Source organism: Squalius cephalus (genome assembly GCF_949319135.1).
Source record: "Squalius cephalus genome assembly, chromosome: 9".
Lineage (NCBI taxonomy): Eukaryota > Metazoa > Chordata > Actinopteri > Cypriniformes > Leuciscidae > Squalius > Squalius cephalus.
In genome coordinates this window covers 33,565,146-33,586,324 of record NC_137130.1, presented here as the reverse complement: position 1 = coordinate 33,586,324, position 21,179 = coordinate 33,565,146, and the positions used below count along the sequence as shown (strand labels likewise).

The window sequence follows — 21,179 nt, the reverse complement described above, 5'->3', positions numbered from 1 at the left end:
CATCTGATGTTTACAATAAACGCCCAAGTAACATGTACTACACACTTTTAAAAGAAAACATTTGGTGAAATCACATTTTTTAGGGTCCATTTTACAGGTTCTTTATTGCTGTGCTCTTTCTTACAAATACAAATATTTCTTCAGATCCTCTAGATGGCGCAACAGTTTTCTCAGTAAAGAGCCTCAAGCATTCCATAGTTTAACTTTAGATCATATGATCAGTAGATTTGTGAATGTCTCCATTGTACTTGCGAATGGACATGCAATCTCATAATTTTTGAATGAACTATTTCTTTAATTGTTCATTCATTATCAATGGCTGACCGGTCCTTCACAACAACACAGATCTGTTTTATCAATTTGTATATACCGATTTTTTGAAGATGTTGTTCAGAGTGTTATGTTAAATGATACACAGACACTGTTTTTTGCACTAGTTCTGTGTTGACAGGAAGGACTAAGTCAAGATCCATACACAAACCCAAACATACACAAGATGGCCATTCCATGTGTTTGAGGCGATCTATAGCCCGGCGCTTTCTCTAAGTGCTGGGTCCAAGAACATATATACAGTAATATTTCTTTCAAAGTCTTTTCAAATGCAGCAGGACTTGGTTTATGCTTTGTTGAATGTCTGATAGCCAATCAGTGTCACTGGTGCAGAGCCAGATGTTGGGTTAGGTTTTGTCAAATACTTGCCATGCATCCATCTTCATGAGCTGTTTCTGCTTTGCTACAACACTGGAACATGTGCAATACTCTTGTATATTTGGTAATGTGTCCAGCAGCTTTGCTTTAATATGTGCCAATGTACTGCTGACAGGGGATTATACATTTTCTATGGATTTCACAGATTTTTCAAGGATGGGGTCTAATAACATCTCAAAAGTTTGAAAAAGTGGTACACTTGTACAAACTTCAAAAATCATTGCATTTATGCATATATTTGATCAAAATACAGTAAAATCAGTAATATTGTGAAAAAAATCTATTGTAATATGATTTAAAATATGATTTATTCCTGTGATCAAAGCTGAATTTTCAGCATCATTACTCCAGTCTTCAGTTTCACATGATCCTTCAGAAATCATTCTAATATGATGATTTGCTGCTCAAGAAACATTTCTGATTATTGTCAATGTTAAAAACAATTGTGCCACTTATTTTTTATAGGGAAACTGTGATACATTTTTATGATTATTATTTGATCAATAGAAAGTTCAAAAGAACAACATTTATTTGAAATAGAAATTTAAATGTGAAAGTCCTTACTGTCACGTTTGATTAATTAAATGCACCCATGCTGAATAAAAGTGTTAATTTCTTAAAAAGTCTTCCTTATAGATAGATAGATAGATAGATAGATAGATAGATAGATAGATAGATAGATAGATAGATAGATAGATAGATAGATAGATAGATAGATAGATAGATAGATAGATAAAGTATAATACCAACTAATTTTATGCTATACACACATATCCAAAAGAGGATAAGGTAAAAGGTAAAAATATTACATAAGCAATGAAAAACTGTATTTGCAATCCTCTGGCTTTAAAGGAAAACAGAAATCAGTGAGGCACACATTTCATTTTTAGTCTGTGCAGTGTTCAGTCCTCCCCCTTCAACTCCTATAACCCTGCGACCAATGAGGAACTCTCAGCCTGTGATGTTAGGATCCATGCCAGCAAGTTCGGTGCCGACAGGGAAAACACTTTAAGAGCAGAGTCAGGACAGCGGGTCTGAACTCCTGTGAATGACAGACGTGCAGCAGACGGACACTAATCTCTCCAGTGTTCAACTCGGCTGTCTGGGTGAGTTTGCTCTGCCTCTGTATGTCCTCAGGTTCATATGGGAAGATGTTTAAGCAGTTTGAGTTCATCTGTAAGAAATTTTAATCTCACACTCAGTCAGCTATTTGTTCAAATGGTACAGCTGATGCACTTTTTGAATGAAGAGTGAGAACTTTCTCTAATCAAGTTTAGCATTAAAGCAGAAAGCAAACGTTATTTTTTGCTTTAGATATGTTCTTCTGTATTACAAAGTCAAATGTATATTATGCTAGACCAGTTTTATGTTAAAAATATATATATACAGTACCAGTCAAAAGTTTGGAAACATTACTATTTTTAATGTTTTTGAAAGAAATCTCTTATGCTCATCAAGCCTGCAGTTAAAAAAAAAAAAAAAAAAAAAAAAAAAAAAAAAACGTAATATTATGAAATATTATTACAATTTAAAATAATGGTTCTCTTTTTTAATATACTTTAAAATGTAATTTATTTTTGTGATGCAAAGCTGAATTTTCATCAGCAAGTACTCCAGTCTTTGGTGTCTTATGATCCTTCAGAAATCATTCTAATATGCTGATTTATGATCAATGTTGGAAACAGTTGTGCTGCTTAATTTTTTTTTATAACCTGAGATACTTTTTTCAGGATTATTTGATGAATAAAAAGTTAAAAAGAACTGTATTTATTTAGAATTGAAATCTTTTGTAACAATATACACTACCGTTCAAAAGTTTGGGAACAATAACTTTTTTTTTTTTTTTTTAAGAAATTAGTACTTTAATTCAACAAGGATGCGTTAAATTGATAAAAGGTGAGGGTAACGATTTATATTGTTAGAAATGTTTTTATTTTGAATAAATGCTGTTAACGTTTTACTCATCAATGAATCCTGAAAAAAGTATTCCAAAAAAATATATTAAACAGCACAACTGTTTCCATCATTGATAATAACTGAGTATCAAATCATCATATTAGAATGATTTCTGAAGGATCATAAGACACCAAAGACTGGAGTACTTGCTGATGAAAATTCAGCTTTGCATCACAAAAATAAATTACATTTTAAAGTATATTAAAAAAGAGAACCATTATTTTAAATTGTAATAATATTTCATAATATTACTGTTTTTTTTTTTTTTTAACTGCAGGCTTGATGAGCATAAGAGACTTCTTTCAAAAACATTAAAAATAGTAATGTTTCCAAACTTTTGACTGGTACTGTATATATTATGCATTTTAAAATAACTGTCCCCAAATACAGTGTTGGGGAACGGTACTTATAAAAGTAATGCAATATAATATTGCTTTACTCCCTAAAAACAGTAACTAATTGCATTACTTAGTTGTGTTACGTTACTTTTTCTCACCTGGGCTGGGATTGCTTGTTTGTTTCTTAATAACAAAGCCCAAAGTGAAATGAATAAGCCTGATTAAATACATAAAGTATTTGTGTTATTTAACATAATATTTATTGCAGGTTTTTATAATATTATGAGTTTTCTTTTAATATTTTTTAGCTTTTTTTTTTTTTTTTTGGAATTTTAATACTGAATCTGTTTTCATGCCAGTGAGTAAATGTAGTCTACTCTAGGACTACAATCATATTCTCAGAGCGCACACAATGTTGCATCTCATTCCCGATTTCTCAGGAGAGCTGCAGTCAATACATGGGAAAACAAAGTAACTTGTGTTACTTATTTGAAAAAGTAACTCAGATATTTTTTTGTAAATTTAAAAGTATTGCATTACTTTACTAGTGACTTAGTGACTTTACTAGTGAAAAGTAATTACGAAACTCATAAAGCATTACCCCCAGCACTGCCCAAAAGTGACCCCAAAAGTCACACTTAACAAAAAATGTCAAATTCATGATAGTTACTGATCAAAATGAACACACTTTCAATGTTAGTGGATCATGATCATAGGTAATGTGAATCTCTACACCTTTGGTTACACTGTAAAACATATATATATATATATTTTTTTTTTTTTTTGTAAATAAACTAAAGGTACGTTTTACAAGAAAATAGTAAATCTCACATTTAATTCAATGTTACTTGCAGTTTCTTTGTGATTTATTTGTGAAATTTACTTGTAATATCTGAGTGAAAATTGTTTCAAAGTAAATCCACTTCATACATCCACTAAAATCACCAGCTGATTAAAAGACATTGAGCAAATGCGATGAAGAATAGCTCCTGCAGTGCACGCACACACACACACACACACACACACACACACATGCACAATGGCTTTGATATTTGGTATTTCATGCAATGACAATCATACATGTTTGACTCAAGCATTTGAGGACAAAACAATTCATACTTATTTTGATGAACACATGAAATTTGAGGATGTCCATAAACATACAGTACACTGTAAGTGTTTCATGTGGGAACATTTCCAGTTATTCCACAGTCGCATGCATATAATTACTCTTAATCATCATAAATGTGACGTTTATTCGGTTTGATCTCTTTGATCAAAGGTTTGAGGTTAAATTCCCAGAACAGGAAAAGTGTCCTAGTGAATACATGATGTACAGCAAACAATGCCCATAAGAATGAATGAAACCTGGGTTTTGTGAGGTTAATGAATCGACCGTTGCCCTTTATTAAGTTTATTATGTTTAAAGGGTGAGGTGTATTAGAGGGCGTTACGTTCCATAAAGCCCCTTCATGCTGATTCACATGTTTTTTTCCCTGAACTATAACCGTTAAGATCAGTTTTTATAATAGGTTCCCCTCCCTGCCTCCCTCCCTCCAGATGTGTTATATTCACTGCTTTAATGGTCATATGCAGGTTAGGTGCTCTTGTTTACTGGCTATATTGTGTTTTAGAGCTGGTGTGATCAGAGGACAGTGACAGGCTCTTCTGTGTCTTATCTGTGTTTGTTCAGAATCCTGTGAGTGAATCAATGGACACAATTGTTTCCTCTTGTTTTGTGTAGACAAATCTATACAAAGTGTTTGTGCTGCTGGCTGGAATTACGTTTAACAAGACGCCTCATCACTAGTGTGCGTTTACTGACAGGATAAAGCTTTTTTTTTAGCCTGATTACATTGTTTTACCTGAGGCAGAACCACACACTATACATGACATGTTTAACCGTCATCTTCAACTAGGCTATTTGTTGTCTCTAGAGGTAAAGTCATGTGAAACACCTTTTTTTCTCTTAAAGGGATAGTTAACCCAAAAATTTTAATTCTGTCATCATTTACTCACACTCATGTTGTTCCAAACCTGTGTGACTTTTGTCTTCTTCGGAACACAAATGAAGATCTGTTTGATGAAATCTGAGAGATTTCTGTCCCTCCATTGGCAGCAATGCAACTACCACTTTGACGCTTCAAAGAGTTCATAAAGAGAAACAAAGGTAAAGGTAAAATGAATCCATATAAATTGAACAGTCCACATTTTCTGAATAGACTTGAATGCTTTATATGATGAACGAACATAAACAGAAGCTCAACCGAACCTTCTTGACGCACAAGAACAAACCTCTTGCTGAAGCTCAAACGTGCTGCTTGACATGAGAATGAACCTCATTGGTTCTTGCTGAAGCTCAAACGGGCTGCGTAACACGAGAAGGAACCTCATTGGTTATTGCTGAAGCTCAAACGGGCTGCGTAACACGAGAAGGAACCTCATTGGTTATTGCTGAAGCTCAAACGTGCTGCGTAACACACGAAGGAACCTCATTGGTTCTCGCAAGTCAAGCAAACATGCTTGAGCTTCCTTTTATCATAACTGATGTTATGGATGTTTATATGTGAATAAAAGCCTAAATTCAATCTGTTCATCATATAAAGCGATCGTGTCTCTTCAGAAATTTTAGACTAAACCGCTCGATTCATATGGATTAGTTTTACAATTTCTTTATGAACTAGTCAAAGTGGTAGTTGCGTTGCTGTCATTGGAGGGACAGAAATCTCTTAGATTTCATTAAAAAGATGAAGATGATGAACGAAAGTTTTACGGGTTTTTGAATGACATGCGGGTCAGTAATTAATGACTTAATTTTTATTTGTGGGTGAATTAACCCTTAAACACAGCATAAACAACAATCATCTGTCTTCACCAGATATATAATTATAAAGCGCTATATTCTCAGATAACACATAACAGATGTGCTTAAAAAATGTATGCACTCAATTGAGGTGGAATGTTTTTTTATCTGATAAGAAGACATGCGCATAAACTACAATGGAAACACATTTACTGAAAAAATCCCTCGTGCAACTAAAAAACTCATGTTTGCCTCAACAGTGGATGAGATTGGATAAACTGGTCTAACTAGAGGATCAGTTTCCTTGCACAACATCTCAAAATTTGGTTTGGTCCTTCTGAAATGCCTGAGCCAAAGTCTGTCATCAGTATGAATTGGTTTAATTCCCTCCCAGAAATGTCTCACATGATTTTGTTACCAAACATCAAGCATCCAAATGCAAGGTAACATGACAGCGTTTATTGTGTTTCGTTTGCACTCTGATTTATGATGTAGGAAAATAGAGCCACAGTGGCTTTGCCGATTCTAGCAACTTCCCTTTTATTACAGATATTTTGCATCAATTTCCAAGGAAGTGATATTTTTCTCTTGAACATATAGGATAAAAACGCTTCTTTATTCGCTAAAAATGTTTTATGCGATATTCCAATTTTGCACATAGGCCTACGTTAAATTCACAACTTTGTATGGAAGCATAGCTACTGAAGACTTCAATAACAATGCTGTAAATTTAGCGTTGCCGTCACAGGCATAAATTATATTCTAAAATATATTTAAATAGAAACCAGTTGAAATAATATTTTACAATAGTACTGTTTTTGATCAAATAAATGCAGCCTTGGTCAATCATAAAAGACAAATGTTAAGCTAAATTTAAACAAGCTACAATATTTGTAGAATAATGTCATTAGAACAGACTGAAGTAGTTATAATACTCACAAAATGTCTCTCCAAAAACACCTAAAACCTACTGTCAAACACTCTGCTGCATGGAGGAGTGATGATTTAGCCTTGTTTTGCTGCCAAAGGACCAGAAGACCTTGCTGTCATCAAGTCACACATGAACTCCCTCTTTATCGTAAAGTACCCAAGAGACAAATATGATGTCATCTGTTTGACTGCCAAAACTGATGATCCCAAGGACACTAGACAATACGCTGTTTGAGGGATAAAATAGTTACGAATTTGCCATAAGAGAGTAGAGAATAATCGCAGCAAAATATGATTTTTTTTTTTTTTATTAGAGTTGTTGCTACTAAAATTACAGTAGTTCTACAAGCTACTGAAGTATTTAGTTTTTGAGATGGCTTCTGCATGATGCAAGACTTTTTGCGTAACTGATTTAAGATATTATGAATTTTTTCATGCTTTTGGGATTGATTTGAACTTAATTAACATAAGGCCATCTTCCTGTCATTTGTTTTGAGAAATGTCATGCTATAAATGAATTTTACTTTAATTTTGAGTTAAAAGTTAATGAACCAAGAGTCATCTGAGTGTCTGTTTGTGTCATAGACATTCAGTTATTTTGATCTTAGTTTCATTTTAATGGACTTTTAGTTTGTTTGCATTCGTTTCCTGATTTCCTTTGTCTAGTTTTCCCGCCACTTATGAGTTGTCGTAGTGATTCATTTGATCTGCACAGGTGTTTGTCATTTTACCCTCATTTATCATGTATTTAAGTTGCAGTCATTTCAGTTCTCATTTGTCTGGTCTCGTTTGTGTTTTCTTTGATGACCTGTTCTTGGATTTAACTTTGGAGATTATTAAAGACTGTTTGCCTGAATCTTTGCTTTACAACAACCCTTGCTGACAGTATGTGGCATTCAGAACAATATGTTACAGAGAGCAGCAGGAGAGTGGTATGTGTGTTCTCTCATTCTTTCACAGTGATCTCACTCAGTTCAGGTATTTAACCTGTGGTGTGGATGAGTAGACACCTGTGTGTAAATAGTTTACCTTATATGAACACAGCTATGGGAGGTAAATGACCAGCCGATCATGGAAAACCTCACTGAAAATACATTTAGAATAGATTTGACAAGCTTTTGGAGGAATCGATCAGCCTAGAGTGCATGTCAGAGACCACATTTTTAGAAAACTGTCTGTGTGAAATTGTTCTGTTGATGTCACATTGCAACTCTAATCTAGGGTCAGGCTGGCCCTACACAAAGAAGTTTAATTGTATTGAATGTGCACTTATGGTGTCCTTCGAAAGCACAGGTAAAGCACGTGATTATGATATTACGTTGAAAGTTAAAATATTTTAAATTGACTAAATTGCAACTTCATTATTACAGATGTATAATCACAAATGTACTGTATTTAAATGCATTATAGACAAGTTTAAATAGACATGACATTAAAGTATATTTTAGTTTACCATAAATACTTGTCAGTACATTCAGCAGCACACGTTACATATTTCAAATACAACAAAAGTAATTATGAAATTACTATAAAGATGTATTTAAAGGAGCAGTAAGCACTTTTTGAAAAACGCTGTTGAAAATTGGATTGGACCAAGCACCAAAAACACACTTGTAGCCAATTAGCAGTAAGGGGTGTGTCCACTCATGATGGGGGAGGGGAGAGCTCAATGCACAAAACAGACATCAGCAGAACGACTGTAGAAACTGGGAGATGGCAGAGAAAATGCAAAAGAGGGAAAGACCCAGGTAATATAACTTTAAAAAGATTGTTACGATCAGGCGAGCGGTAGGACCAGCGATAATATCGGAGAAGCTTTTCAGCGCTGGAGAGCTCTTGAGCGGGAAGGCCTGAAAACGGACGCAGAGGTTGCTTTATTTATTCTTGATACATGTGTACCATTGGTTTTGCTGTGGTTACGCTGTCTTTTCCTTGAATATACTCGTGTGTCATCTTTGCTTGTTCATTTGCTTTATTATTATAAGCCTGGAATGTCTAAACCTTTATCAGCCGCCTGTTTCAAGCATCTGCTGCCAAAGTGTGTCCAAAAAGTGAGAACATACTCCTAATTTGTTTTTTCTTTTGGTTCCCCTTTTAGTGATCACTATATCCCCTTAATCTTGTCACATTTGTAATATATTAGTAATTTGGACTATCGTGTTATGTGGGGAGCTGTTCATGAAAGCGGTTGGGTTTTTTTTTTTGGATGAAAGGGATGTCTTTGCCATCGAAGGAGTAGAGGAGTTAAATAACAATTTGACATTTGACATGAATTATCCAGCCCGTTCTCATCCCAAGGCGTCATATACTGACGCTTTTGACATTTCGTCTACATCCAACGGCACCCTTTATCGTCAATATGAGACGCAGATAGATATGGGCCAGAAGGCGCCTCCTAGCGGTCTAACCCTAACCCTACCCCAGACCTAAACCTACCCATAACTGAACAAAGCTATCTGCGTCTCATATTGACGCTAAAGGGTGCCATGTGCATTGGATGTAGACGAAATGTCAAAAGCGTCAGTATATGACGCCCTAGGATGAGAATGCGTTGGAATTATCATAGCCTTCACAGGGTGATCAGATTTCTCATGGTTGAATACGAGACGGGATGGACAGGTGATGAAAGGAGCTTCTAGTTGGCCAATCAGCTTTAACCATACCTATACGTCATTCCTTAGACTGAAAGATGGCACTGACTCTAATAGTGTTATTTTAAGACATTTGTATCTTTAAAATAATAATTGTAATTTGTTTTTGAATATTTTTATTATTTTGGGATTATTTTTTCCAAATGTTAAAGACCTTTCATCATGCCTACTTGAACATTAATGACACAGACAGGTTTAGGCTGCTGTCACTTTAAGCCTGAATGTGGGAACGGAGGCATCAAGATAGGGGTGTGATCCTTTTGGGTAGGGGCATGTTTGTTTTGGTGATTTCAAATATCAACAGTGTTTACCAGAAATCTCTTACTGCAGCTTCAAGTCTTTTTTTAAGTGGGTCAAAAAAATAAATTCAACTATCTGCAAGGGGGTGACCAGGTCTGGCCAGTCTGGGAAAGTTAGCTTTGGTAGCTACTAGTCCTGCAATGCAACATAATTCAGTAATGACAATAAAATCACAATTAGTTTAATATACTATAGTACATGTGTTCCCAGAGTCTAACTGGTTTTGGAAGGCTCTTAAAAGTGTGAACTAGAATTATATTTTCCCTGTCCTGCTGCATTTGAAATGTATGAGACTGTGCATGTTCTTGGCAGCATTAGTCAATCACTGCTGTCATGATTGCTTGAGAGTGATTATTCACATGGCATTTGAATTACGGTTTAACAACAGTCCGGATTAAACCCTTGTAACCAAGTGAAGAGTGAATTCAGTAAATATATCACCAGTAGGTAGACAACACTGTTATTTAAAAAAAAAAAAAAAAAAAAACTCAATCATAAAGTTTTGTGAAACACTATCCTGTCCTGAAAGTCCTGGCCTCACAGACTTTACAAGCTACTTCACACATTAATATGTGTTTATTGAATCAGGTCATTATTGACTGGGAGCCATTTCAAACAGCATCTGCTCAACACACACACTCATTGAGAGTCACTGGAATATGTACTGTGTAGTGGTAATGTGATAAAGCTTTAGCTCCTTTCATGTTATCAGTGCTTTAACAGACACCCAGAAACAAAAACATACGCCTGACTGCAGCTGTGCTGATAATACACCATTATTTCTAAAGAATGGCATGTTTACAGTCACATATAAATACACCTCACCATATATGGTGCTATACTTTACCAGTGTGTTGATTGCATGATGATAAATTCACAATTTGTAGATGCACCATCCATGATAGCATCAAGTCTTTTGTGGTACCTGACAAGTATGCATGAGCTAGTATGCAGTGGCTCTACATTGATGGGTGACCAGATAGGGTCATCATGAACAGTATAGCTAAAATACAATCATAAATGTAAATAAAAGGCAACAAAACATATATTATAAACATATTTTAGAACACTGGGCATCATATATTTGTTGACTTTGTGAATGGTTAGGCTACAGATAAAAACAATGCTAAGGCGGGACATACTGAATGGCTTCTCTCCCTTTTCAAATAGCCAATAGCATTTAGTTTTCCTCAGACTGCAAGTCGTACTTGACAGCACCATGGAAGCGAATCCGAGTGCTGATGATACGTTGGATTCAGTAGTAGAATTGTGAATAAATTCTAGACATTTCATACTCAACCAACATACAGTTGGAAAACAATAAAATTAGAGTGTTTGAGCAACTGGACACACAACGTGTCAATGGTCGCTTTAGCCAGGTGGTATTTATAGCATAGGGGGCGGGGCACTTTAGATTCTCGAGAGCATTTGATTGGACAGAAGATGTCATGAGAAACTGAAGTCCGCGGTGATGTCATAAAAATCCATGATCCATTCTAGCAGAAGTGAGAGGCTGTAAGTTTTGAATGCTTATATCTCCTAAATGCAAATTTTGTCATTGTTTTGAAACACACCAGCGTATTCATAACCTTAAAGCTAGCATATTCATACTAAAAGCTTAAAAACTTAAATTTTGATTTCAGGGGGCCTTTATAATATGTCAGTGCCATCGTTTTGTCTAAAGATGCACACCTGTAATGTCTTTTTCTAAGGTACATTTATAAAAGCTACTTAAACGTCCTAATTGAACTAATCCTTAATCTATGCACTGTCTGTGAAACCAGGCATTAGTTTCTTAACTTTTAAAAAGTACACTTTGTAATAATGGCAAATCAAAATTTTTACTTTAATGTATTCTCTTCTGATTCTGATTGATATGTATCATGTTAAGAAGTATGTGGATACTTCTGGAGTTAAGGCTGACATAATCGTATACCTGTGCAATGACAATTAAAAGTGTAACTTGATTTCCATAGAGCATCCTTCTTTTTTCAGCTTTGTTTTGAGCTGATATGATTTGACTGGCTTTATTAGGTAGCCAAGACACTGGGCATCCATATCATCCTGTAGCTCAAGGCTGGTGGCCCACAGAAGCTAAGCAAGCTAGAGCATGCAATACTTTCTTTTAATATATATTTAAAACTCTCAGTTTGGTTGACTGGTGGCGCTTCTTGGTAACTTACCTTCATTGGTCCTTCACAAGTCTCTGTCTTGTTAGTGCAGAGAGTGTTTGGGTCATTTCTTGTAACTCACTCCTTGATTATTAAACTAGATGTGCCCACCGGGGCCCCACATACATGTGGAGGTTGTTTGGAACCATTACCTAATTTAAGGTTGTGTGTGTTTCCTTTATTGCTAATGTCTTTTGGAGCTGCCAGAAATAATTAAATATTTCCCTGCCTACGGACAGAGATGCTGGGATGGATTCCAGCATCCCCGTGACCCTACAGGACAAAAAAAGGATTCCTTCTGGCACAGGAATCACACATTACTCATCGCATCAAATGAGAAAACTGGTTTTGTAAAAGTCATTGTATATCCGTTTACCAGTGACTATCTTAAATACAATATCTAATACAGGAGGGCCCACTCCTGGAGGGCCACTTTCCTGCAGATTTTAGCTAAAATCCTAATTAAACTCACCTGTATCAGCTAATAAAAGTCTTCAGAATTAAGTAGAAACTTCCAGGCAAATGTGTTTGTGGCAGTTTGGACCTAAACTATGAAGTACATTTGCCCTCCAGGAGCAGGATTGGACATCCCTGACCTAATACAACCTAATACAACCATTAGATCGAAAGATCTAAAAAAAATCCATACATTTACCTGCCCATAATTATAAATAATAATAATTTGTTATATTTATATAGCGCTTTTCTGGGTACTCAAAGCGCTTTACATGGAAGGGGAATCTCCTCAACCACCACCAATGTGCAGCATCCACCTGGATGATGCGACGGCAGCCATATTGTGCCAGAACACCCACCATACACCAGCTTACTGGTGGAGAGGAGACAGTGATGACGCCAGTCAGTATATGGGGATGATAAGGAGGCCATGATGGACAGAGGCCAAGGGGCAAATTTGGCCAGGATGTTGGGGTTACACCCCTACTCTTTTTCAAAGGACATCCTGGGATTTTTAATGACCACAGAGAGTCAGGACCTCGGTTTAACATCTCATCCGAAGGATGGTGCTCTTTGACAGTATAGTGTCCCGATCATACACTGGGGCCACTACACAGACCACAGGGTGAGCACCCCCTGCTGGCCTCACTAACACCCTTTCTAGCAGCAACCTGGTTTTCTCAGGAGGTCTCCCATCCAGGTACTAACCAGGCTCAGCCCTGCTTAGATTCAGTGGGTAACCAGTCTTGGGATACAGGGTGATATGGCTGCTGGTGATATGGCAAAGAAATCAGGACAGAAGAGACGGATTAAAACACAGGTGTAAACGGGAATGTGTCTCCCTCGTCTACTTGTGATCTAATCAACCAAAACGCATCTTAATACCAGATGTAAACAGGTCCAAGAGCTCACACTTTATCTTGACACAACACTTGAGTGTTCGCTTTGCAACTACTGTACAGAAAGTCTTGAAAACATGGCTTAAAATGAACAGAATTGAATGTTTGAGTTGGACTCAAATGGGGTCTGAGAAATCAAATTAAAATACTAATAGATGAACAGTCACGGCTTGAATGGACATGAAATCATCTATGTTATCTTTTGTTTTGCTGTAAATTAATCAGTAACACTAAACTGACAATAATGTAAACCACTAGGAGACCGCAGACGGCTGTCATTCACTGTATAGCATTGATAAAAAGACTCTTACTATAAACATTTGTAATACAAGTATTTGTCCAAAATTAAGTTTTAATAGTATTTTCGTGAGACGTAGCCATGCGCTCTTACTAGACCGTCTCATTCTAGCGTTTAATTGCTGAGGAGGACACTAGACTACAAGCCTCAGAAGGACTGGACTAGGAAGGACACAGTCTCGGTAGGATGCAGCCTTCCGTTTGAGAAACACCCAATAAATGACCATAGCAACGGAAGTGAACAGAAGACAAACACAGGAAATGATGATAAACAGACTTAAAGTCCTTAAAAAATGAAACAGTAAACACAACAGGTGACATGAACCATATTTTTTATTTATTCTATCCAGCACCAGTCAGTAAGAGGGATTTATATATAGACATGTATGCAAAATGTGCATTGATCTGCAAATAAGCAAACATTTTATTATAAACTATCAACAACTTAAACTGTATAACTCAATATACTAAAATATCTCATTTATTTACTAATAATTCAAGTAAACAAGTACAGGCTCCCATATAGTATTCTAAAAATGAGTAAAAACTACATTTGTGTAAATATGTGGTGACAAATAGTATACAAATACAATGTGCAGATGTCTTGTGGGGCAAAATGAGTAAACATTTTAAAGCATACTAGATTTATATTCTTTGAAACTGCTTGTGCAGCAGGGAAGATGCACGGAAAATAATTTGTGCTATTTTACCTCAAATGGCCTGTCTTGTACAGATTAATTCATATAAATGCAGCTATGTCCACCTTCAAGCATTTCAAAGGGCTTAAACAGCTCGCACTGATTTGCGAGATTTACTTAAAATAACCAAAATTAAAATGTAATATTAGTAACTTTTCGTGTCATCAGTTGTGTGCATCCTGAAGGTATCCTGGTTCTTGGCTCATTTTGGCCCTGTCCCAAATGGCACACTTCATATAAACTTGCGGTCATGTGGGCTTACAATGTGTGCACATGTACGTTAAGTGCACAAGACCGTAGGGCAGGGTTCCTCAAATCCAGCCCCGGAGGGCCACTGTCCTACAGAGTTCAGTTCAAACCATGATCAAACTCACGTACGTGCAATTTTCTAGTAACTCTGAAGAATTTGACTAGCTTGTTCAGGTGCATTTTTATTAGGGTTGGAACTAAACTCCGCAGGGCATTGGCCCTCCAGGACGGGATTTGAGGAACCCTGCCATGGGGTGTCCCAACTGTCATTTTAGGTTTCAGAAGGGTTCTCGCAAACGCCACCTTTGTGGCCAACATGCGCCCTCAATGCGCACTTTTGCCGAGCCCGCAAGACCGCTGTTTCCGCAGCAGACTTTTACCCGACAGTCAAAGCGGCATTACGTCACAAATGTGTGGACTTGGAGGATAATTGCGAGAGCTTAGGGCTTTGGGACAGGGCCTTTGAGACATGAAGAATCACTCTGACTAGATCATTGAGTCAGTGTGTTGTTGACTCGAGAAAAGCTGCAAGTGGATCAGTCTGATTCGCGAATGAATCACTTAATGTGAATAGCGGAATAATTCAACATTAGGTGGAGCTTAGAGTTAGAGTGAAGTTAGGTTTAGTGGTGTCTAACTCTAAGCTCCACCCTAGCGACCGATCTAAGACTGCTGACCTGGCGCTGCTGTCCTGAAACTACTGTGATGTATAGCGCTGCGGCTCTGCAGTTGGATACTATTGTTCAGAGGGGGTGGATATTTCTTCAGTTCGAAATAATGAGGAATAAACTATATGTTTTCATAATATGTAAAGAAGTGAAAAGTACAAAATTATGCTTTGGAATTTATGATGTAAAAGTTTCACAAAATAAAAATATTCTGATAAAGTACAGATACCATTTTCAATATAAAATGTGATTGTGGACTGGATTTTTTTTTACCTTTTATCACAGTCTTGGACATGTCAAAGATTAGAAACAACATTGGTTTTAATTAAAAAATTACTTTTTAACTGTCCACCACTGGAATTGGGGAATGCAGGGCATTGTCTGTTCCATAAGGAGACACTGGTTAATGTAAATTATTAATATAACTACCACAAATTACATTGAAAAAGCTTTAAGTACAGTAGCTGAGAATATACTGAAGGTGCCGACCGTTACATATCAAGAGTTCAGTATAACACTGGTCTGTATGTGAGAGTGATACAAAAGAAGCCATTACTCAAAACAACCATGTTAAAGCATGTCTAGAGTCTGCAAACAAGCATAATGGTAAAAAGTCTGGACAGAGAGAGAAAAGGAGGAGGGCCCATCAAACATTCAGCTGTATTTACCTATCTGGTGAGGTTGCATGCCTTGCATGCATGCCTCACTCTGTCACATTTGAACCATTTAATTGGAGATATAAAGCATCCTCTTGGCAGATACAGATGAAATAATAACTAATGCATAGTGACAGATTCAGGGTGCGTTCCCAAGACTAGAGCTTTTGGTGTGAACCTGAGCCTGTTTGTCATTGTTAGTGTTAATTTCGTTAACGAAATCTATGACGAAAAATATTTGTTGACAACTTTTTTTTCCATGACTACAATAGGATGAAAAGACAACACCAACGTCATTAAACAATAACTGTCTATAATAACATACAATGTTGTTGACGAAAAAAGACGAGACTAAATACTTGACAAGAATAACTCTTTTCTTGAATAAAAGTGACAAAATATTACAGACTGTTTTCAAGAATTTAAATCCCCCCCAATCAGAGCTTTTCTGTTAAAAGAACATGTTTCCTACCCGGTGTTTTACTTAATATTTGCAATCTGGCAACCGTCTGCACATGCTCTCTATACACTGAAGAAGAAGCAGATGATCAGTGAAAACACTGACAAAGTAAGCTGGAGTTCAGTGATCTCCATTTGAGAATTTTCTGCTTAAAGTGTCATTCAGTCTGTCTGTTCCTTCATGAGCAGTTTCAATGATGAACTGTAATAAATCCAAACATGGATCTTTTGACTATTTTTGCGATTGTAGTTGTTTAATAAATGCCCTTACTGTATAAGTAAGTACTGTGTGTCACTCTGTGACAATATAAAGTTGTTTTTGCTTTTATTTTAATAGAAAAACATAAATGTAATTTGGAATTACTGGATAACTAGAAATGTCACTGTTTTAATTTTTGAAAGTGTCTTGTTTTACATGTATCCTGCCACCTATATGATAAATAGCAATAAATAAACCCTTCTTATGGATTGAATTCTCTTCAACTGTGCTTACAGGTGAAAGTGCAATAAATCTAATGAAATGTAAAAATAAATGTCTATTTATTATAATTGATTATAATCTGAGCCATATAATCTGGATTATCACTTTAACTATTATGCAGCATGACGAAAATGTGACTAAAAAGTTTTCATTGACTAAAACTAGACTGAATAAAAACAGGACAAGTTTGACTAAATATGAGAAAAAAATAAAAAGTACATTTGTCACAGGACTAAGACTAAATAAAAGAAAATAGCTGACAATAAAATAGCTGGTTGGTATAAAAGTAGACTAGTCTTCAGAACTTATTCTAGTCACTCAGTGTGGTCACTTAAAGTTGCTGTAGGACATCTAGGAAAATGCTAACTCTAGCCTGCATAGCAGAAAAAGCATTATGTCCCACCCTCCCTGCAAATCGGCGTCCAAAGCCACGCCTCCTGAAAGCATGAACACAGCGTTACTGCAATACCAATACCAATACCAACGCACTGATGACTTATTACAGTATGTCTGTGTGAACAGCCTGCGCAGTGGGATGCAAACATGTGTTGACTGACAGGGAACACATGTTATAGGACCGTTCGGACCAAACGCAACGATTGAATGAACATTTTATGGTCCTACACCTTTCATAGACGACATTTTTATTTATAAAAATACATTTAGACCGCTTAACAGAGTGATTGCTATCAGGATATGAGGAGACTTTCAACCAGCATAACAACAACAACAACAACAACAAAGCAGAGAATCACCTTAAGTCACACTGATTCTGCAAATGAATCAAGTGTAAAAACATCCTCTGTGTAAGTCAGGAGTGCATAGCCTCTGCTGACCACTTACTGCAACAGGCTAATGTGTTCAGCCATGAAAGTTGTCAATCCGAGGACCTAAAAGGAAATGGCTGTGTTTTCACTTGTTGTTTGTGTGTGCTCCTGTATTTGTGTCTGTGCGACTGCGCGTATGTGTAAAATGTGTGTCATAGTAATGCCTGTCCACAGAATTTAGGATACCATATGGTTACACTTTAACTCAAAGGTCAAAATGTGATGTGTTTCAGAAAATATATTTTTGTCTATGCTCATAAATCAGCTTAAATGCTCATGTGTGACTGAGTTTTTTTTTTTTTTTTTTTTTACCTTTTAGGGCATATGCAGATTTATGAACATCGTTTAAAAAATAAAATAACTGTATCACTTTGGTCAATTAGAGGGTATTTTTGGATAATGAAGTGAAGTTCATGTTTATACTTGAATACTGGATTGTGCTTGGTAATATTATTTTAATGATAAATAATTCTAAGTGGCTGATTTAGAATTAGTTGCAAAAATAACTGTTTTCAAATGGGTTTATCCCATCTACTCATCAATGCATCACTTATAATTACATTTTTCTCCTTTTCTCCAAGGAGAAAGTATTGCATTTTTTTATTTAAAAGTAAAAATTGTTGTTTGTGATTACAAATGCATGCACTGATAAAATCCCATATATCCCCTTTTAGGACATTATGGAACATATATCACTCTTGAGGCCTGATCGAAAACACAGACCTATATGGTGCTAAATTCTGTGTGAACAAGAATTTAGTGTAGGTCATATGAAAATCCTGAAACTCACTGGAGGGAGCATAACCCTTTTTTAAAGGGATACTTCAGGATTTAGCATTAAGCTTTGTATTAGTAGAAAACCTGTAGTATTTTCGAATTACCGTGCTTTTCACCCTCATATCCCCCTGAGACGAGAGATTTATGTATTTTTTGTCTGGAAAAAATCCTCCGATGACGGAAAAATCGTCATTTTGCATCATCTGAGGATTTTTTGGACAGAGGCTAAAGACTACAGCCAGTAGTAGGGGCTGTCCTGCATGTTTCAACCCGCCCATAGAGGGTGGGATCTCACTCACAGAATGTACACATAGTGTCAGCCATCTTTCTTTGGAAGCTAAGCTAGCAGGCTCTTGTTCTGTAGAGAAAGCTGAGTAGTAGGGGTTACCATGTCCGGCCGTCGAGATCGTCCAAAATATCCGGGATTCGGCTTTTTTCTGCAGTCGCCATTAATTGTTTACATGCACACCTTTTGTTTCAGTCTAACTGAATTCATTTCGATTGGTGAATCTGAATGTAGTGTTTACATGAACGCTAAACAAGTGATCGGCTGATGTGCGTTTTAACATTGCTAAGAAAATTCCTGCTCCTCCGTGAGAGAAACGAGACCGGTGCGTCTCACATGTGTCGCTCATCAGTAATCACGCCACCGGCCTCGCGCCGTTCTCCCGCGGCCCTCAGTCTCGTCCTGCTCGCCACAGTAAACATAATGAATGCCGACTGTAGAACGCAAAAGCCAAATCCTGGACATTTTGGGCGATCTCGAAATCCCGGGCAGACTCTAGCCTAGCCTTTTTGTTTAACTGCGCTCTCTTACCGGTAGGCGTGGTTTGGGAATGGCCTCCTAGGCTGCGAAGCAAGTGCATTCTGGGAGTTGTTGTCTTTCATTTTCTCAGTCTAGAAAGCTCCAAATTCAAAAATAATTTCACATTTCTTCTACATAAATGGCCCATTTTAAATACACATTCATCTTTCCAGAGGTGAAGTATCCCTTTAAATACATGCTTAAAAATCGATTGAACCTCATTATAGACATTCAGAGGTACATTAGGTACATCTTGCTAGTATTTGGTTGGACCCCTTCAGAACTGCCTTAATTGTTCATGGCATAGATTCAATAAGGTGCTGGAAACATTCCTCAGATATTTTGGTCCATATTGACATGATAGCATCACGCATTTGCTGCAGATTTGTCGGCTGCACATCCATGATGTGAATCTCCCATTACAACACATCCCAAAGCTGCTCTATCGGACTGTGGACTGTAACTGTGGAGGCCATTTGAGTTTAGTGAACTCATTGTCATGTTCAATAAATTGAGATGATTTGAGATTTGTGACATGGCACGTTATCCTACTGGAAGTATCCATCAGAAGATAGGTAACACTCATGGGTCATAAAGAAATGGACATGGTCAGCAACAATACTCAGGTAGGCTGTGGCATTTAAATGATGCTCAATTACTAAGGGGCCCAAAGTGTGGCAAGAAAAATATCCCTCACACCATTACACCAACAGCAGCCTGAACCACTGATACAAGGCAGGATGGATCCATGCTTTCATTTTGTTTACGCCAAATTCTGACCCTACCATCCACTCATCCATGAAAACCCTGTAGATCAGCATGTTTCTGAAATACTAAGACCAGCCTGTCTGGCACCAACAACCATGCCACAGCAAAGTCACTTAAATCACCCTTTTTTCCTATTCTGATGCCCAGCTTGAACTTCAGATCGTCTTGACCATGTCTACATGCCTAAATGCAATGAGAGACTGCCATGTGATTGGCTGATTAGATATTTGCGTTAACAAGCAGTTGAACAGGTATACCTAAAAAAAAGGCTTATAAATGGTATCATGGTATTTTCAATTAAAAATGTTGCATTTTTGTGCCTGCTCAAAAAAATTCAAGGGCCAGATTATTATTCATTTTAAAACAAAATTCATATATATATTTTTTTTACTTTTTTCCCCTTTCTAGCTCAAAGCTATTGCATCAGCCACAATTTCAAAAAGCTAAATGAACTTGACATGGAACTCAAAACTTTTCTGTTTTTCTTGTATTTACAGAATGATGGGTGACGTTCAGTTTGTTACAGGATCTCATGTCTCCAAGACGACTATGACTCTGGGACAAGCTTCGCCCAGCAAAGAGCCCCCCGTTTTTACCCTCCCGCCACGTAACACCCGCATCTGCCAAGGGGGTACCGCACGCCTTGAAGGGAAGGTGAGTGAGAATCTTCAGAACTATCCTGATCCAGACCCTCAACTGATCCTCATAGTGTAATGAAGCAGACACTGTGTCTGCCAATGATTTTCATTTAAGACTCCCAAAAATAATCTATTTTAGACACTAGCTCTATTCCAAAACCGAGTGTGCTGCCTTGCTGTCTGCTGCACGCATAGGCAGCTGACAGTTGTGAATGGATGGCCCTGTTTTTCTAAGAATTTACAGAAATATGTGCTTCTTTTGATTTGTCAAGCCTTCATCCTATGTCCTAAGCAGATAGCAAAGAAATATAAAATGTTATGTAAGATTATATGATGAGTTTTTCTTTTGAAGATTTTTATCAGACAAACATCTGTGTTTTATTACGTTCTCAGAGTGTGTTGAGGACAGTGCATTTGGACACTTACTTGCAGTCTCAGACTGACACAGCAGGCAGATACTCCAATAATGTGTCTGTTAAAGCTGTGTGTGCTGTCTGAGACCAGAGAAACACATTTTTACATTTTAAGAGGGTCTGAGAGAGTAAACTTCAGAATTAAAGCACTTTTTGTGCTTTAGACATGAAAATGAGTTCATGTCTGTTCATGTTCATGTTCAGCTCTCTGCTTCAATTAGTTTTATTCTG

The 21,179-nt window shown here is 36.8% G+C and overlaps 1 protein-coding gene across 1 annotated transcript in view; it reads left to right on the top strand.

The window, feature by feature from the left end:
• The first annotated feature begins 1,691 nt into the window (after positions 1-1,691).
• The window catches only part of mylka (myosin, light chain kinase a), a 114,832-nt gene continuing 95,344 nt past the window's right edge, over positions 1,692-21,179 (top strand). The window contains exons 1-2 of the mRNA XM_079880243.1: positions 1,692-1,814; positions 20,395-20,551. Of these exons, the coding sequence (XP_079736369.1) occupies positions 20,396-20,551 (156 nt within the window). The 5' untranslated portion in view covers positions 1,692-1,814; position 20,395. The remainder of the gene's footprint in view (positions 1,815-20,394; positions 20,552-21,179) is intronic.